This window comes from Microtus ochrogaster, chromosome X, assembly GCF_000317375.1.
Source record: "Microtus ochrogaster isolate Prairie Vole_2 chromosome X, MicOch1.0, whole genome shotgun sequence".
In the NCBI taxonomy this organism is placed as follows: domain Eukaryota; kingdom Metazoa; phylum Chordata; class Mammalia; order Rodentia; family Cricetidae; genus Microtus; species Microtus ochrogaster.
Window position 1 is genome coordinate 316,677 of NC_022026.1, and position 19,528 is coordinate 336,204.

At 45.6% G+C, this 19,528-nt stretch overlaps 1 protein-coding gene across 4 annotated transcripts in view; it reads right to left on the minus strand.

Moving 5' to 3' along the window:
* Bcorl1 (BCL6 corepressor like 1) overlaps positions 1–19,528 on the minus strand; it is a 67,983-nt gene that overhangs the window by 10,605 nt on the left and 37,850 nt on the right. For all 4 annotated transcript variants that reach the window (XM_026784830.1, XM_026784832.1, XM_005358402.2 and 1 more), the window contains 5 exons: positions 18,578–18,967; positions 13,760–13,983; positions 8,688–8,909; positions 6,459–6,625; positions 5,164–5,309 (listed from right to left, as the gene is read on the minus strand). In XM_026784830.1, coding sequence (XP_026640631.1) covers positions 5,164–5,309; positions 6,459–6,625; positions 8,688–8,909; positions 13,760–13,983; positions 18,578–18,967 — 1,149 coding nt within the window. The remainder of the gene's footprint in view (positions 1–5,163; positions 5,310–6,458; positions 6,626–8,687; positions 8,910–13,759; positions 13,984–18,577; positions 18,968–19,528) is intronic.

The following is a 19,528-nucleotide window of genomic DNA, read 5'->3' on the forward strand; positions in this document are numbered from 1 at the left end:
CCCCCCCCCCCCCCGTCACACAAGGATTCCACGGGTCACCACATTCCTGGCTCCTCACTAGGGATCCTTCAGATCCCAGGGCACATTCCTCTAATTCTCTCCACAGCCTGCAAAGCTTTGTCTCAGACAGGTGAACTTGCCTTTTTGAGACAGCCCAAAGTTAACTGGCATGAGCAAAGACGCTAAAGTTGGAACAGGCCTGTCAGTGACAGACACATGGGAGGGAGGAGTCACTTGATTGTGTAGCTTTAATGCACTCTCCTCAGATGTGACTACCAGCAAAATGAGTGACCTTCCTTTTTTTAAAAAATTCTCCTTCAACCCACACCAAACTTTTAAGATTTTATCCTCTGTGTGAGAAAGTGCCCTGGGCCTACCTATTCCCTTTCTGGGTATACACGCAACTGAGCTGACAACAAGTAATCAAAACAGGTTATGTGGGCAATGTATGATCAAAGCTGTGCTACTGACAAGCTAAAAGATGGACATGGTGCAAATGAGTATGCAGGAATGGCATATATACACACAATGACATGTTATTAGTCAGGCAAAAAAGAATATAGGGCCAGTTAGATGGCTCAGTGGGTAAAGGTGGCTCAAGTCGATAATCTGTATTCAATCCCAGGGCCCCGCAAAGTGGAAGGACAGATTCAATTCCCACAACTTCTTCTCTGACCCCCCCCACATACACAGAGGGGGAATTAATTTTAGATACTAGTATATGAATACTGAAATATGCCAGTGTATGGATGGAGCACGAAACCATTATACTACATGATTATGCCTATACAGAAGCCCCAGGTTGTAGGGCTCCATTTATATGAAGTCTGGAAGAGGTAGATCCACAAAGACAAGATTACAGAGTGGCAACTGTTTGGAACAGAGTTGGGAAGCAAATACTTCACTGGTTCAAAGCTCTATGCAGGATGATGATGATGATGATGATGTTGTTTCAGACCTAGACAGAAGTCGTGGCTGGCTGGAGAATGCTAGAAATGAACTAGAAGGCATGAACTGGTCACTTTGTGATCATGAATTTTACGTTACACCACCTTTTGATTGACAGCACCCTCAGAATCTCATGGTAAGTACAGAATTCCTTGTTGCCATGGAGTGGGAGCCAGTAGTTTCTCAAGATCCTAGCATCCCATCACACCCCTCCCAACTGCTAAGTCACCAGCTGAGGGACATGAAAGGAGAAAACCTAAGAAATGAGATGTCTTTGACACGGGGTCATACCATAGAGGTCTCTGGCAGGAGAAACAAAAATCTGTGCTTCAGTGACCTTGAATGGTCAAAGGCTCACCCCTTTATCAGTAAAAGGAAAGGAAGTCCACACAGCTGTTCCAATGCCTCAACCCAAACTGCACAGTTCCCTTCAACCCGTGTTCTTCCCCACAGAGGAGGGGAAACGGGGTCTCTTTTTCCTTCTCTGCTAGATTGTCTGTTGCTCTTTTTTTCTAAGGGGTCAAAGGTAAATGAGTAACAGGCCTGTAATTTGGCCTTTTAAAGATCTCCTGGGGTTTGGACAGCTCCATGCTCCAATCTCTACAAGAAGGTAGAAAGGGTTTACTATCTATCTGGCCTTTAGCCTCCAGAACCTAACAGAAGCTCAGTAATTGGATAGGCAGAAGAACAAACGAGCTCAGGAGAAATGGGCCTGGGCTGGAGTCAACCCATTTTAAGGAAGTCCACATTTGTAACAAGTCAGTCATCCTCTGCTTTACATTAACTCACTACAGGAACACTATAAAATCTTTGGGGACTTAGAAGAGTTCAGTCCCAGGCAACCATTGCAGAACAGGAGTCTTGCATAGTGAGAAAAGCTATGACGAGCACAAGCCGAACAACCACAGAAAATGGAGCCCTTAGCAACCTGCATGGGTTTGCTTCATTTTCTGCTGCGACACTCTGCTAGGGGAGGATGAAGACAATTCATCTCTGGAGCCCCCGCCGAGCAAGTGCTTCAAGATGAAAGGCAGAACACTTTCAAATGGCGCAGCCAGAATGGTGAGCTAAAACTGAAAACAAAAAACAAAAAAAAACCAAAAAACCAAAACAACCTCCATCTCAAAAGGCCTAAATAAATAAGTCAATCCATCCGAATTCCATGTATATATATATACTTATATATGGTCTGGCATTGGAGGAGTACTTCCCAACCCTCTACCCTTAAGAACACCCAGGGATGAAAGAGAAGAGAGGGAATGCTCAGTATGACGCATCGAGAGCGGCCAATGGTGACTACTTATCGTGAATGCTCTAGATGTCACTGAATTAGTCACTTGAACTACATTGCATAGATCCCATTTCTTTTTCAAAACAGGGTCTTTCTGTTCACCTTAGTGCAGGCTGGCCTGGAACTCACTATGTAACCCAGGGCCGGGTGGTGGTGGCGCACGCCTTTAAATCCCAGCACTCAGGAGGCAGAGGCAGGCGGATCTCTGTGAGTTCGAGGCCAGCCTGGTCTACAAGAGCTAGTTCCAGGACAGGCTCCAAAACCAGAGAAACCCTGTCTCGAAAAAAACAAAAACAAAAACAAAAACAAACCTATGTAACCCAGGACAGCTTCACCATCTTCCTACCTTAGTCTCCTGCCTCCGGCCAGGGCTAAACTTCAGGTGTGTGCCACCACATTTTTAAAGAAGTTCACCTTCATTTTTAAAGAAGTTCTCTTTATCACCTTCTCAGTCACCCCTCATCAAAAGACTTTTTGAGTCTAAGTCTTCCCTGCATGGGGGACCTGTCGACGCCTACAAATGCCTGCCTCCACTGGAGGATCATGCCAAGGTCTGGGCAAGGATTGCTAGAACTTTCCCTAGTAACAAGAGCCCTGCCCTTACATGGAGAAGTGTTGCCCTAGTCTATGAACATTCCCTTGGAGCACGACCTCTTTACCCATGAATTGAGAAACACATGCCAAGACCTGAATGAAGATGCTCTGCCCAGATCGGCAAGAGCACTTGGGTTTAGAAAAGTCTCCTTTGGGATCTGCAACACCAAGAAGCACTTTAGTTAGGAAAGGGGGTGTCCAAAGGCTAGCTATATGTCAGTGAGATGTCTCAGTGGAGACGCATGCATTCTGCACAAGCGTGATGACCTAAGTTTGAACTCCTGAAAGTTGTCTGTCCACTGACCTCCGCATGCAGGCTATGGTATTCATTCACGCACACACACGCACGCATGCATGTCTTAAAAATCTTTTTAACTGAGTGTGGTGGCACCTTTAATCCCAGCATTCAGGAGGCAAAGACAGATGGATGTTATGTAAGAGAAAGCTTCAGACCTCAGTTTGAGGCCTGCCTGTTGTACATAGCAAGTTCCAGGTCAGTCGGAGCCAAATAGTGAGACCCTGTCTCAGAAAGCCTTTTAAAAATACCTAGGAGATTGGGATGAGTTTATAAAAATAAAATGGAAGAAGTGCTTATCTCTCATTTTTTTAGCCAATAAAAATAGTGTCAATCAGGTGTAGTGGCGCACGCCTTTAATCCTAGCACTCAGGAGGCAGAGGCAGGCGGATCTCTACCGGTCTAGTCTACATAGCCACAACTAAGACACAGCCACAACTGCAGACACTGTCTCAAAACAAAAAGTCAACGTTTAAACTCCTTTGGAGTTTTAGAGAAGGGAGCTCATTGCCCCACTAAAGTAACCAGAGGGATTACTTTATTTGCCCTTGACTTTGGAGAGGGCAGTTTCTAGCCAGAGTTTCCCTCCCATTAGACAAGTTATGAAAGACAAGTTTCATGAAATCTTCATTATACAGGCATATTCTAGATGTTAGTCCATACATGGTCCTGGGAACCCAGAGTGCAAAAGGGCCATGCCAATATCTAAGACAGAGTGTACATGTGAGAGGGTGCCAGATGCTGTACCCTTGGGGTGGCTCTGCTAAAGTGAGTACCAGTCACCACTGGTCCAAGTCAAGTGAAAAAGAAAAGAAATTCCTAAGTGGCTGGCTGTGTCTCATGATGATCAGATGCCCAAGGACCTAGAGCCAGGGGGAAAGAAATGGAAAAGGAAGCCTCTAGTCCCCCAGCCTGAGGTAAGTCAGGCTGGAGGGCCGGAGGCCTACACATCAAGGGTTAGTTAAACTCACTGGGACCTGTCTGGAGGTTGGCTGAGCTCAAGTAAAAAGCTCCGTAGGTGACCTGTCATCTGCTTGCCCCCTGCAGCCTCTTCCATGGGAACCTTTAGTACAGGTTCTCCCACTTCCTCCATTAACAGCTACTCAGTGAACCTTTGTTTAGTAACCGCAACTCCCTACCTGGGAAGCAAATAGTGCATCCTTAGCAGGGATGGTTGGTGACTAATGGGGCCAAAGCTTAGGTGAGAGCAGGAAGCAGACTACTCTACTACAGTTGAAGGCTCCGACTCAGAACTGCAACATCCATCACTCAGACAACCCGAAGAAGTAAGCCATGCTGTCACAAGAAGCTGAAGGTTCCGATGCCCTGAGATAAAGTCCAAACGGACTGACACTGAGCTTACTCAAACTAGATTCCCCTCTTTCATTCCTCCATCCCACCTGCCCAGCTCACTCAGAGCAACCTGCCCACTTGCAGACATACAGTGCTACCTACTAGAAAGGAAAATCAATGCAGTGGCTTCCGGCCCTGGCCATGGGCCTGACCGTGACACTGCACTAGGACATGGCAGTTGGGGAAGAGAGGAATGGAGAGAAGTGGAATATTGGAATGCACAGGGAATAGCAAAGCTACCACGGGAGAAGGGCCATGAGAATAAAGCTTCAGAAAGGGTTTCAGCGGCACTTTAATCAAGGAGACATTGCAGAAACAGCAAAATGGGGGATTATCTGTTCTCTAACACTGACATTCCATTCATAGCACAGGTCGACATATCTTGCTCCCAGCTAAGAGTATAGCCAATCTCCCGCCAGGAGGCCTGCTCCAGACACCTAGTGATGAAATGAGTCCCTCTAGGAGGTTAGGTTAGGGGCCTAACAGAGGTAGTGGTGTGGACACTCACAGCAAGGGGCTTTATAAAGTAGCTAGAGAGTCTCAAGACACTGAAGGAATATGTGAAGAGGGTGGACCCTCCTTGTGGGGGCTGTCTAGGACAGTTACTGAAGAGCCCCACCATCACCAGCAGCAACACAGGCCAGCCCTGAGGATTTTGGCTGCAATTCTGGTCCATGCTTACCACTGAGGAAGCGCTTCATGTTATCACTGCTGGCCAGCTTCATGGCTGTCTGACCCGAGTAGGTAGCCAGTGTGGGATCAGCTCCATAGGATAGCAGAAGCCAGATGGTCTCTAGGTTGTCATTGGCCACAGCATCATGAACTGGCCTGTGGAGGTCATATAGGGTCAGTGAGACAGGACTTAAGGGGCAAGTTTTTAGGCTTCAGGCTACCATACTAGGGGGAGGGGGTGAGATGCTACGGTGATGACGTCAGGGTATCCCCAATGCAACATGGGTAAGATTTAGAGCAGAGAAGCCACTTCTGGCCTGAAACTCTTATCCTATGTGGCCATGTCTTTGTCTTCTCTGCACTCCTTTTCTTCTCTCATATCCATCTCTCCTTTACATTCCCCTCCATCTGTGGACAGTATCTGGAGCACAATGTGGATCTACTACTAGCTCAGCAGAGAACAGGTCCCTTGGTGGAAGTCAAATTAAAGCAACTACAGGTGGTTGTTGAAGAGGAAGGACCCAGGCAACTGCTCAAGGGCAAGGATGTGTAGGGAGGCTCCATACCAGGCAGCAGCCAAGCACAGCCTGCATATCTTGATCTGGGTCCTTCTACTTGGTATATGGCATTTCCTAGAACTTCCTGAAGTAGGTCCTCTGAGAAGGGTGGGCATGACTTCTCCAAAACACAGCGAGTGTTTATGTTTGTGTATATGTGTGCATTAATATGCTATTGCATTTACTTATTCGTTCATTGTGTGTGTGTGTGTGTGTGTATGCATGAATATTTGTGTGTGGAAGTCAGAAGACAACTTGCAGGAATCAGCTGTCTCCTTACATCATAGGGAACCCAAGGTTTTCAGGTTTGATGGCAAGTACCTTTATATAGCAAGCTAATCTTACAGACTCAGGCAGCTCGTTTTTTAAATGCACAGCGACCGAATTACAAAAAAACAAATCTGGAATGTTAGCCCAAGATTAGCTTCCAGCTTTGATCCGAAGGCATCAATTCCACACGAGACAAGTCGCCCATCAGGAAGAGTGAGTGGACCTGACAAGGGACAGAATGAACCCTGGACAAGTTCAGCCTTTTCTTAGTTCAGTATGGACTGAACACTGAGGAACTCATCAGCTCCTGCCCTAAGCTGGCTCCCTTCAGCCCACAGAAATCCTTTCAATGGCTTCCTGGGAAGGCCTTTTTAACGCCAGCAGCTGGATGTGCTGTAAGTATCTAGGCTGGAGTGAGACCTCCGCAGCCAAAGACTGAACCACGGTTTGAGACTTGGCAGAGGAGCAGCTTTCTTGCCTTGTGCCATCCTGCGAGCTGCAGTTCACATTAGCCCCATGTTGCAACAGGATGTTCAGGATATCAGTCCAGCCCCGGGAACAGGCCTCGTGCAGGGCTGTGTAGCCTGCATTGTCACGGTGGTTCACATCCTCACTGTGCTTCTGGAGGCAGTAGAGAACAACGTCCTGTGGGGATGGGGACAGCTCTGTGAGCAGAGAAAAGTCTCATTTTTGGAATCATTCCTGTTAGACTCACCACTCCACAAGTGTCTGACAAATCTCAAAGCCTGTCCTTTATATGTGGGAACAAAAGACACATTTCAAAATCTTGTGTGGACAAAGTCAGTGCTCAGCCTCCACTGCCAGAGCCCCAGCTCTGAGCTGTTCCCTTGGCAGGAGAAAGACATTTCTTATGACTAAGAGTACTCATCTAGGTGGTGATCACTGGGATGAAGACTCGGAGCTGGCCCCCTGCTGCCCAGAGCTCACCTCTTTGAGCTTTACAGGACACAGATGGGGAGGTCTGTTCTTGACAGGGTCATGGCACCAAGTACAACTCTGTTTTGTTTCCTTGTTTTGAGACAGGGTCTCACTGTATCCCAGGCCAGCCTTAAACTCCCTATGTCGCCAAAGATGACCTTGAATTTCAGATCTGCCTCGTGAATACTTGGGTTACAGGCATGGATCACTCCACCCAATGTGTGCAGTGCTGTGAATTCAGCCCAGCATTTGTGCTTGCTAGGCAAAGCATCTGAGCTACACCTCTAGCCCTACAACACACTTCTGCCACTCAGCCTCAGGTCATGCCTACCTTCCTGGGGCTGAGGTGACAAGGTAACAGGACCCAGAGGTGGAACTCAAATGACTTGAAGCACTTCTGCTAGCCTAGGACAAGACTATGAATAAGCTGGGATGGGGGTTGGCAGTACCATAGGGTGACTGGCTTCCAGAACATGGTACCTACTATTGTTCTGAGGTCAATGCTTTCAGGCAGAGAAAGCTACTGTGAGCCTGCACTGTGGCTGTTGTTTCCTGCACATGGAAAGCACCATGCTACTTTTACGTGTGCCTCCTACACTGTCACTGATACAGATGCCCACTGTTTCCCAGACCAAGTTCCAGCGCTGGTCTCTGCTTCCCCAGTGTTTGCCTGTTTGTTGGTTTTGCAGAGATTGGCTTTCAGGACATGTTCAGGTCTCCCTGATAGCCATGCAGACACTCACACTAAATCTTCCAGCTTGATGTGGACACAAATGAAGCTTCTATGTACAGAAAGTCTAATAAAGAAGGCACACTCTGAACTGCAGTTAAGCCCACATCCACAAGTAAATCCTGAGGAAATGATTATGGAGAGTGAAGATACATAGTCAGGGGCGTTTGTGTCAACAGAAAGTGGAAAAAGATGAAAATGTATGCCAACGTTCAGCCTCAGGTAAATGTCATCAAGATAAATGAGGGAGTTCTGCCATTCCTCAGCACTTGGGAATCAAAAGACCTGTTTGAACTCGGACAAAAATACTGTCATAAATGATATTGGACGCAACTTATCTTGTTTTATTTTTGAGACAGTCAGAGGTAGCCCAGGCTAGATCTGAATTCACTAAGTAGCTGAGATTTGCCTACTTCTACCTCCTATGGGTTGGGATTTCCATCTGGGTAATCCACCACACACATCTTGTCATATCATTTAATACTGCTAACTCCCTAGAGTTGTTTGCAATAATATATACCTCGATAGGCTTACATCAGAGTCCTTAATGTGACAAAATAAGCGCTCCAGGAATACTGCTTTGCTTGCCTTCCTTCCCAGTATAAGGAAGTGAGGTTAGCTCTGGCTTGGTTTATTGAACATGCTCTTGCCCCTTCTAAATGAAAGCCAAAATGAGGAGAAACTACAGGAGTTAAAGTGTAAACAATAATCACCCTGTGTTCCTCTTGGTTGGAAGAGCCACTACTCAGGTAAATTAAGACAACATAAAAATGCCAAATCTCCTTTTTAGCCTAGGGATGTAGCAGATGATATTGCACTACTATTTCAATTACATTTATCCTGAGTTGACTTTTCATTGAGCTTACCTTCCCATATACTAAGATAAGATAAGGGGCAAAGCAGCCTCAGAGGCATGTGGACAGTAGAGGGAGATCAGGCAGACTTAGGCTCCAGAGGAGCCAATGGCATAGCTGTTCCCTGAGGTTCAGGCTAACGGCATCCTGTCACTGCCTGCCTGCTCAGGGAGACCTTACTCACCTTATAGCCCAGGCGAGCCGCTCGCTGTAGGAGGGTCTCACCAGCATTTTTGTTTACTATGAGTCTCCGAGCCTCTGGGGGAATCTGTCGGCCAGTGGGTGACTCTGAGGCCTCTTCTGGGCCAGCACTTCGGTACTTGGAGGGTGTACATGGTTCTGTGGGCTTCACTGGAGTGGGAGATTTCGAAGATCGTGTCTTCTGCTGGCTCCAACGGCCTTTGCTCTGGAAAGAAGAAATGAAGCTCTAGGTCAGGCCAAGCAGCATACCCAGTTCATCATGGCCACGCCATTTGGCTGCCAAAGCCACCTCACGACATCTGTTTTCATGCTGTGCTTTACTGACAGCAAGCCAAGTGGCCCAGTGTCGAGATGGAGACCGGAGCTAGGCTAGTCACTAGCTATGCGAGGTTATTTTCAAAGTGAGGAAAGCTTCTACATTTCCATGAGTGGATATTAAAGATATAAGATCCTCGGCCCCATAAACCATGGCATGACAGGAGGACTGAAAATTGGGCAGAGATAGTCCATCTTCTCTAAAGCACTTGACAAGCCTCTTCTACCTGCTGTTGAGGTTTTGTATAAGCAATGTCTGTAAGTAATGAGAAGAACAAAGAAACACAAGAGACTGAAGTATGACTAGTCACAATTTCAATACCTTCACTCTTATCCAATCTCGCAGGCTTCTCCCATCTTTCATCATACCACAGCCTAAGATTATATTCAGGCCCACCCAGGGCAGTGGACTGTGGGCTCTGGAACCAGACAGGGCTGGGTTTGAAGTCTGCTCCTGACATCCACTAGTTATAACACCTGAAGCACAGCCTAACTCTTCTGAGCCTTACTTTCTCCCGTGGAAGGCCTTTGAGATAGCCATTACAAAGGCTATGTGCTACAAATGTTCTAAGAGTTCTGTCCTGTGAAGTGACCCATGGATGCTTCCCTTTGCCCCCACCATGAATTGAAGGTACACAGAAGGTTCCTATTGCTTGTTATCCTGTGCTTTCCTTGGTCACTTGTACCTCAAACTCAGGTTCTAGATGAAGAACAACTGTGTTGAAGTAACTGTATTCAAAGAACCATTGTATTCAAAAGTGGGAGCAGCCTCAGCTCCATGTGGCTGCAAGCCTAAGATATGAACAACCCCTGAGGGCTGTTAGCAGGGCTTAAGTGTACCCCACATACAAGAGAGACATAATCCATTAGAAGCCAGAAAGAAGACTAAGGGGTGGCCACCATGACAGACTGAGAAGCCTACCCCAACAGTCAAGCTCCTTTCCCACATGGGATAAGGCTCACCTAGGTAATAGGAGACTGCAAAGGATGGGACGTGACTTTCATCTTCTGTGGGGAAAGTGAGCAGCCCTTTGGGGAGATCCATGAGGAAAGGAAAAGAGGCCTCCTGCCAACAGCCAGCATCATCACCCCTGCCGCATGTATGCACTACACTGGGAGCACATCTACCCAGTCTAGAGGTAGCTCTAACACCTGACCGCAACCTTATGCAAAACTCCACACTGGTGTCAGCTAAGCTGCGCCTCAATTTCTGGGCTCCAGAAACTATGAGACAATACATGCTTATTGCTGTGCAGAATCACTAGACTTTTGAGTGATCTGTTACACCATAATGGAGCTAACACATGTGTTTACTCAAAATCCTCAGAGCATTGAGATTTCACTTAACCTATGTCTGCTACATTATTCTACAATGCTCTAGCCCCCTGCCCTCTTTCTGCATATCCAGAGCCTACTTAGAATCACATAGTCTGACACCTTACTTCCTTATTTTCTTGCTGTTTTCTATGGGTAAGTCGTGAATCCCCTAATAAGGTTATTTTTTTTCCTTTTTAAATGTCCTTTAGGACTGTGTCTCACTACATTGCTTAAGCTGACCTCCAACTCTGGGATCAAGCAACTTTTCTTTATCCTCTACACCTGTCTCTAGCTAGTTCTTAAGCTCCTTAGGGGGACAGTTCACATTGTCACCTTCTCTTTTGTTGCTTCCAGCACTGACATCTGAGCTGGGTACCTTATCAATCACAATTATGTGTTACTTGATTCAAGCTTTCCATGTAGAAAGCCCTGAGCAGTCAGAAGAATTACCTAGGAAGTTACATAAAGTCAAGAAAGGAACACTAACAGACACAACATGCAGGTCCAGGGAATCTGTGCCATCTGGTGAATCTGAAGATCATGAGAAGTCATAACCAGTTTCCATAGCAAAAAGGTACAATCCCTAGCAAGAAAGCACCAACCATGAGGATATGATACTGTTTTACCACCAGGAAGATGGAGAATACAATGGCAGAATTGGATGACACAGGGCAATGTACGTAGGTTTTTGCTAAGCTAAGCCAGGCTCTAAAGGGTAAGTTTCTTTCTGGAGGCCAGGCTGCTAGAGCAGGCAAGAAGGCTGCCTGGGAGGGGGAGGAATGAGGAGAACAAGTAGGGGGACCCATTCCCCCTCCTTTTCCCCCTGGCTCCGAGCCTCTGTGGGAAGAAGCCCTTGGCCAATGCCCTGCTTTAGTGATGCAAGAGCGTCCCCCAACCCTCCCCCTGCTTTGCTTCCTACTACAAAGCCCCATGCCATGGGGGCAACTGGAGCAGGTGGTGATGACTGGGAGAGAAAGAAAGGCGGGAGGGAGGAAGGGAGGCCCTCGGGAGAGACAAAACCCTCTCCAGGAGAACGTTTTAGCAGACACTCGCCAGACAGAACAACCAGACAGAGGCATAAGAGTGTGCTGCTGAGCGTCAAGCGGCTGGCTACCTTTGTGAGGGATGGGGCCATCTGAGTGTCCAGAAAAGAAAGGGGAGGAGAGGGCAGGATCCTGGGACCTTTCCTCTCTCAGAACTGCTTAAAGGTGGCAGTGTTTTCTGCCTACTTACCCACTTGCCAGGGATGTCCTAGAAATAGGCAGAAAGCTCCTATTGAAGATGGCAAGGCACACTGACAACCAGGGCTCCTCCTGAGGCAGACAAATTTGTTTCACATCCTGATACTGGCAAGCAAGACCATTGAGTCACCTCACACAAGTCCTTTAAATGACTACAATCCACGTGCCTACCTCTAAGAAGCACTCAGGGATTGAGAATGACAACAGGGAGCCTGGGAAGAGGGCTCAGTGGGTAAAAGCAATTGCCATACAAGCATGAGGACCCAAGTTTAAATCCCCAGAACCCATACAAAGCTGGAGTTTTGTATACAAAGTGGTACAAGTGCCTATAAGCCCAGAACTCTGAGGTAAGGTGGGAGGTGGATACAGAGGAGTCGACAGAAAATTTTATGCTACTTCATCCTGTATATGTAGCAGGAAAACAACAAAGAGAATTTCTCAAACAAGGTAGAAGGTAAAGACCTACAATCAAGGTTGCCCTCTGACCTCCACACTTGTGCTGTGGCATGAACCTGCATTTATACACCTGAATATGTGTATACACATGAGACAAGAACATACATGAAATAAAGACTGACAACAGCAAAGAAGCTCTTCATGCAGAGCAGGTTTCTGTACTCTTCACTGGGCTCCTATCTTTCTCATAATCTACGGGTTACAGGGAATGGACATCCTGCCAGGCCAGGCCAGCTAATCATGCTGTACTTCTTGTTCTCTCATTTCTGTCTCTGCCTGAAGTGCAAGGAGGCATACCAACCCTGAGAGAACACTTTCCCGCTATGAAAGCCTGTCAGAGCCATTGCCTCCTTTGTTCCCCACAAGCACCCTTGTGAGACAGAAAGGACTAGGAGCATCAGCTCCATTTTTAAAGATGAGCAAATAGACTTGAGTGCCTTGTGTAAGCTGCAACAAGGATTCACGAGGGAGGAAGGAGGAAGGGGTGGGGGAAGACAAGCATCCACCCTTTCTTTGCTAGTACTATTCAGGAATTCCTACTTGAAAGCTAGACAGAAGGGTAGGAATTGTAACTAACCAACACAGCCTTTTGATTTTGGGTTGTCAGTGACAGATGCCTACCTATCATAGGTACACACTGGACCTTCACCTCCTTCAAATGTAAAACGCACCCATCATGAGGACTGTCTTATTTTTTCTTTACTGGTACCCTGAAGAATCTGATACCAACACCAGTTGTCATGAACATCAGAACCAAATGAACTGGTGATTTTGAAAAAAGATTCAAAGAATGCTTGCCTGCCTAACTGGTGAGTACCCAATCTAGGCTTCCTCATGAGGCAAAGGAACAGGGTTCAGGGTAGGGAAAACAGCTAACCTGGACCCTCAAGAAACCTTGGTCTAGGGGCTGGAGAGATGGCTCAGTGGTTAAGATCACTGGCTGCTCTTCCAGAGGTCCTGAGTTGAATTCCCAGTAACCACATGGTGGCTCACAACCATCTGTAGTGAGATCTGTTGCCCTCTTCTGGCATGCAGTCATACATGGAGGCAGAATGTTGTATATATAATAAATGAACACATCTTTTTAAAAAAAGGAAAAAAGAAAAAAAAAAAGAAACCTTGGTGTGTTCAACAATATCCTGGTTTCTACAAGGTGTAGTCTACCTTGATTGTCTCAGAAAGCTCCATGACTGGTGTCTGGTGAGTTAAGCTCGGACAAAAGCTTCTCGATTAGATGCTAACAATCTATGCAGGCTAGCACCCTGCCATATGCTTTAACCACATCTTAACTCAAACAAGACACAAAGGTAGCTGGGGAAAAGACATCAGGGGTGAAACCATATAGTTACCTATAACTTTAGTCTCCACTTCTCGAATCTGTCCCAAGCCTTCTAGAACTAGTTTAGAATACTTTCTTTTTTTTTTTTTTTTGGTTTTTCGAGACAGGGTCTCTCTGTGGCTTTGGAGCCTGTCCTGGAACTACCTCTGTAGACCAGGCTGGTCTCGAACTCACAGAGATCCACCTGCCTCTGCCTCCATCTGTGTTGGGATTAAAGGCATGCACCACCATCGCCCGGCTAGAATGCTTTCATACACAGTAGCTGACCTTCCTTATCTATGTGTTCCCTTCACCCTCACTGAGGAAGTTACTGCCAGAGGGACCTGGTAGAAAGTCTGCCTTTCTAGCCCATATCCCCCCATGTTGATGTCTTTGGTGGCCACGCACCCTTGCCTCTTCTGAGACGTTTGCCATGTGCTTGGTCTTGCACTTTCGTTTTCCTGATGGCTTTTCTGAATTTTCAAGGCAGGCTGGTTCCTCCAGGTTATTTGGGAGGAAACCGTTTGGTGAGTCCGAGATCCCCTGGGCTTTGCTGGACAAGAGAAGGTTCCTGTTCCTGAGGCAGTGCTCTGAACTTTGGGAGGAAGTCTTCTGCTTACGGGCCTTTGAATCTGAACAAGAAACAGGAAAGAATGACTGTAAGAGAAATGGAACACCATCCTTTAGTGCTTCACCATACAAATCCCTCCTCTACCCGTAGGAGAGTTTCCAGCCCTGCCAGCAGGGGGCAGCCCATCTGGCTAGCCCCCAAAATGTGGATCATTTAAAAAATGCTGTCCCCATAGCCCAGAGCAAACCAGAATCTCTTTTCAGCCTTTTCTCGATCCTCTTTCTTTCTCCAAAATGAAAATCAATTTAGCAGCTTTGCTGAATAGTCAAGTACAGTGGGGATGTAAAATCAAAGTAGAAGCTGACTTTATGGTCTCAGTTCTCCTCATCCAACTGTTTGTCACTCTCTGAAGACACCAAGATCAAGGCAACAGAAACTCCCCAGTCCAGAAGGTGCTATGGGCCTATTTAACTTATATGTAATGGCAGAAAGCTACTACCTTCCTTGATTGGAAATCAAGTCATTGGTATCACTGGTACAAGGCAACATGTGTCTAGAATTGTAATTTCAAAAAGGCCTGCTACAAACTCCACTAGCAAGAGCCTCACACCATAGGACCTGCCCTAAACATCTTGTGTAGGTGACATAAAACATTCGCTTGTACTCACAATAGCGTTGTGTGGCTTGTATGTGTGAATGTGTATGTATGCAGTTGTGTGAGTATGGACACTTGTGTGCTACAGTGAGCACATGGAGGTCAGAGGCCAACATCAGGTTTCAGTTCTCTGCTTCCACCTTGTATTTTGGCAAGGAGGTCTCTCTTGTTTGTTGCTGCACTATGTAACGGGTCAACCTTGAACTCAACATGTAGCCAATGGCTCTGCCTTTCTCATTCTCCTGCCTCCACCTCCTTCCTGGAATTACAGGCATATTCCACCCCAGCCAGATTATGTAGTACTGGCAATTAAACCCAATCCTTTGTGCTTTATAAGCAAGTATCCTAACCAATTAAAAACTAGTACATTCTTATCCCTGGCTTACATTAACTATGCAACGGAATAGAGGCAATTCATAATCTCTTTGAACCTCATTTTTCATATCTACAAATGGGGAGATTATATTTCAAGTCCCAGAAATGGTAGCAGAATTGAGGTGATACAAGCAAAGTTTTCCATAAAGTGTTATAAAGATTAAGGCATTAGTATTATATGACTTTGGTGCAAGATTGAACACTGAGCCTAGCACACAAAAGATCAACAAGGCTATGAACTAACTGTAACCTCAGTTTCTACCATCTGTGAAATGAAGGGATTGAAATCCCAGAGTTCTCAACTTACCCCCACCCCAAACTTGACATGGACTCTCATATGTGAAATTGTCAAGGGCAGATGCAGATGTAGGAGTCCTTATTCGAAACTGGAAAACTGGGTGGTATGGTGGCACACGCCTTTAATCCCAGCACACGGGAGGCAGAGGCAGATAGAGCTCTGTGAGTTTGAGGACAGCCTGGTCTACAAAGCGAGTTTCAGAACAGCAAGGGCTATATGTAGAGAGAGACCCTGTCTCAAAAACAACAATAACAACGACAAAAGGAATGAAGAATTGGCTATAGCTTATGCATATAAGAAAGAAGCCCTAGCTGTTCTTTCATCCCTTTTCCACCTAGTATATTAGTGGGTCCTCACAGTATATCCAAAAACACTGTGCTACATGGTCTCTAATGACACTTCCAGCAAGAGCACTCAAACTCAGGACTTTTTTCTTGATTTTTTTTTTTTACTTAAAAATTTTCCAGACAATATATTTTGAAAATGTTTCCCCTTCCCCATATCTTCCCAGATCCTCCCCACCTACCCAACTTCATCATGTTATTTTTCTATTTCTCTCTCTTTCAAAATATAAAAAATAAATAAAAATAAAAAAAATCCCAGCAAGATAAAAAAAAAAAACAACCATGAAATTCATTTTGTATTGCCCAACTATTCATGGGTGCCCTGGAGTGTAGATAATATATCCAGTGTTTCTACATTGAAGAAACTGATTTTCACTTTCCCAGCAGGTATCTTTTAGGCTGTGTCTTTGTTTTGCTTTCTGAGACAGTGTTTCTCTGTGTAGCTCTGGATGACCTAGAACTTACTCTGTAGACCAGGATGGCCTTAAACTCAGAGATCCACCTGCCCCTGCCTCGTGAGTGCTGGGATTAAAGGCATGCACCACCACCATCAGGCTTCTTCTTGTTTTTAAGACAGGGTCTCAGTATATAGTCCTGGATGGCCTGAAATTCACTATGTAGACCAGGTTAGTCTAGAACTCATGAAGATTCACCTACCTCTGCTTCTTGAGTGCTGCAAATAAAGGCATATACCACCATACCCAGCCTTAATCCAGGGCTTCTGACCCAACAAGTTTGGGTTAAAGCAAGAGGAAGGAACAGAACTATGCCTTGTGAAAACTGCAGGAAACATGGGGAAACCACATTACAGAGTTCAATAAAGAAGAAAATAGCCATCTATTCCATGTACCAAGGCCAGGGCAAACTGTAGTATATTCAGTTGCAGAAGAAACAGAGCTTTATGCTAGCCTACAAAAGCACAGAGTGAAGGTAATGGGTAGGTGCATGGAAATGGGTCTTTCTACCTCTTTCACAGAATAAAAAGGCAGAGAGCCATGCATAGGATGAAAGGAAAGGTTACAAGAGTTAGATAGGAGTAGTGGTCTGTCTAGTTTGTCCATTTCTTACTTCTCTGACACTGACCTCAAAGCCAGATAGAAAATAGGTAAGGGAAACTGGAGCTTTCTGAGGAGAAATGTTGTTAAGAAATTCTCACATGAGCTGAAGAGATGGCTCAGCGGTTAAGAGCACTAGATGATCTTCCCAGAGGACACAAGTTTGATTACCAGCACCCACATGGGTCCACAACTATCTGTAACTCCAGTTAAAGAGGATCCAGAAGATCTAATGCCTTATTCTCATAAACAAAAAGAAATCTCAAACAATTAATAAAAATACAGTCTAAAAAGAAATTTCTGAGCTGGGCGGTGGTGGCGTACACCTTTAATCCCAGCAGAGGCAGAGGCAGATGGATCTCTGTGAGTTCAAGGCTAGCCTGGTCTAGAGATTTTCATGATTGCCAGGGCTACATAACAGAGACACCCCCTAAAACAATAAAAAAGAAGAAAAAATAAAAAAGAGCTGATAACTCTATGAGAAGCTCCCAAGCTAGGGAAGCAGCCTTCATTAGAGAGGATTGAGTGATACAAAAGCTTCTCGTCATCCCAACAAGAGGTGGAGGCCAATGGTTTGACAGCTCGTTCATGACTAATCCATTAGGGTTCTGGCAGAAGAAAGGGAAAATTGCCCTTGTTCAGATAGTTGATGAAAATGAGCTCAATTACCCTCGAGTCTTAGGGATAGGTATCCTATACATATCTCCACTTAAACAGAGTCAGAAATGAGGTTAAGCCTTCTTTGCATTATAGTATACCCAGGATCTACTGACTACTCAATGTGAGCTGCTTTTACTTTAGATAATAAGGGAACTATACATATTTATCAGCAGCTCAGAGTGAATACACCATAAGAAACAATTGATTGCTGCTTCAAGGGAAATGGTCAGTGAATAAGGAAAGATGAACATGTTCCTATGGAATCCAGAGATGGGCTTTTTGTTCAGTTAGAAACCTACTATGGGAACAAACCTGAAGTGTATTAACGAAGGATACTGGTATAAGCCTCTTGTCTATCCCTCCATGATCCTATTTAAAGCATTTGACATGGTCACAGAAAGTTTTCTTTCTGAACTGCCTGCTTTCACAGCTCAGGACCAGCAAATACTCTGTCACCTATGTCACTTCAGAACTTTACTCTGACTCTGAAAAACTACTTGTGGCTTTAACTGAGAAACTAGATTTTACATATTTCAAGTTTTTCTGTTGCCTTTAGAAAACTACTACTTTTCATTTTAGTTTATGAGCAAAGGCAACCCAGGTATGGCAGCCAATGTCCTCCTTATTTGTTTTAAGACAAGCTCTCACTATGTAACCCAGGGTGGCTTCAAACTCACTGTCCTCTTACCCTCAACCTCCTGAGTGCTTGATAATGGGCTTATACCACCACACCTGGTTGTTCTTTTTTTTAAAATTTATTTATTATGTATACAGTGCATGGATACATAATATACATATATGTACTATATGTACACCTGCAGGTCAGTAGAGGGCACCAGATCTCATTATATATGGTTGTGAGCCACCACGTGGTTGCTGGGAATTGAACTCAGGACCTCTGGAAGAGCAGCCAGTGTGCTTAAACTCTGAACCATCTCTCCAGCCCCACCCCCTTTTAAAACCCAAGATTACTAAAGAAAGAACCTATATTCTCCAAAGACTTGACTCTTTCAAGCCAACCAAAACTCCCTAGTACAACAGTGACCCATGCCAAGAAAGTCACCATGGCATAAACCACAGTTTCAGATGTCTATAAGAAGGTGGAAGGCAGGGGTTTCCAAGTCCTCAGTTTACCGGTAGGCTAGTCTGAATTCATTCCTTCTAGATTTGAAGCCACATACTGGTGAAGAGGTGGTATGAATGCCACTGTGCCTGCAGCTTCCCAGCTGAATTCACAACAGGGATAGCAGCACCATGGCCAACCTTACCTGCTCTCCCTTTCCGACGATGCTCTTCTTCTTGTTCTGTCAAGTACTCTCCAGTCTGGTATTTTCGGCTCTTCTGTCGTCTCCGTTTCCTTCTCTTCACCAGGCCCTCTTCCTCATCTTCATCCTCCTCTTCATTGGTGTCCCACATTTGCCGGGCAGCCTCTGTCCTCCAGGGCATCTCTCGGGCTCGCCACAGATGTCTGCGGCCTTGGCTCAGCAGGGTCTTGTCCTGGGCATGATGGCTGCGGTATTGGGTATCCCTTTGGGTCTTTCTCACCTTTCTTCTCTTAGCTGGGGTAGGAGCCACCTCCTCCTCTTCCTCTGTAGGGAAGACCTCCTGGTTTCCCATGTCACCATCTGCCATACCAGCAAAGGAGCTACAGATGCTTCCTATGAATGAAATATACAGAAGGCTTTCAGGCGTTTCTTCAAGGGATTAAGTACGGTATTGATACAACTGTCCTGGAGTAGGATTTCACAGAGTTCAAGTTCAGGCTTTGTCAGTTTTTAGTGGTGGTATATTTACAGGACAGTCTTTTATGCTTAAGTACTTACTTTATAGAGTACAAAATACCATACAATTCTGAAGTAGTAAAAACCATCCTTACTCATCCATGGCACAGTGTTTCCTGAATTCATTTCACAAACTCTTGCCTAGTGTTTACCAGGAAGCTAAACATAGCATAAAGGGCAGGAGAGAACTACAGTTCTCTGTTGTTTGGTAAAGACCATCTGAGCTGAAGGCAAGGGTTAGGTAAGGAAGCCTAGTGTTACAACTTAGGAACCAACAACTCTGTGATTCACCATTATGGCCAACAGAGCTACCCTGGCCAAGCAGAATCATCACAAAAGAAGAGTATCTCTAAGAGGGAAGCAAGGAGTCCCGTTCCTAGGGACATAGCCTGACTCAGGCATGTCCCAGTAGAACACAGCAGGCCCGCTTCCATTAAA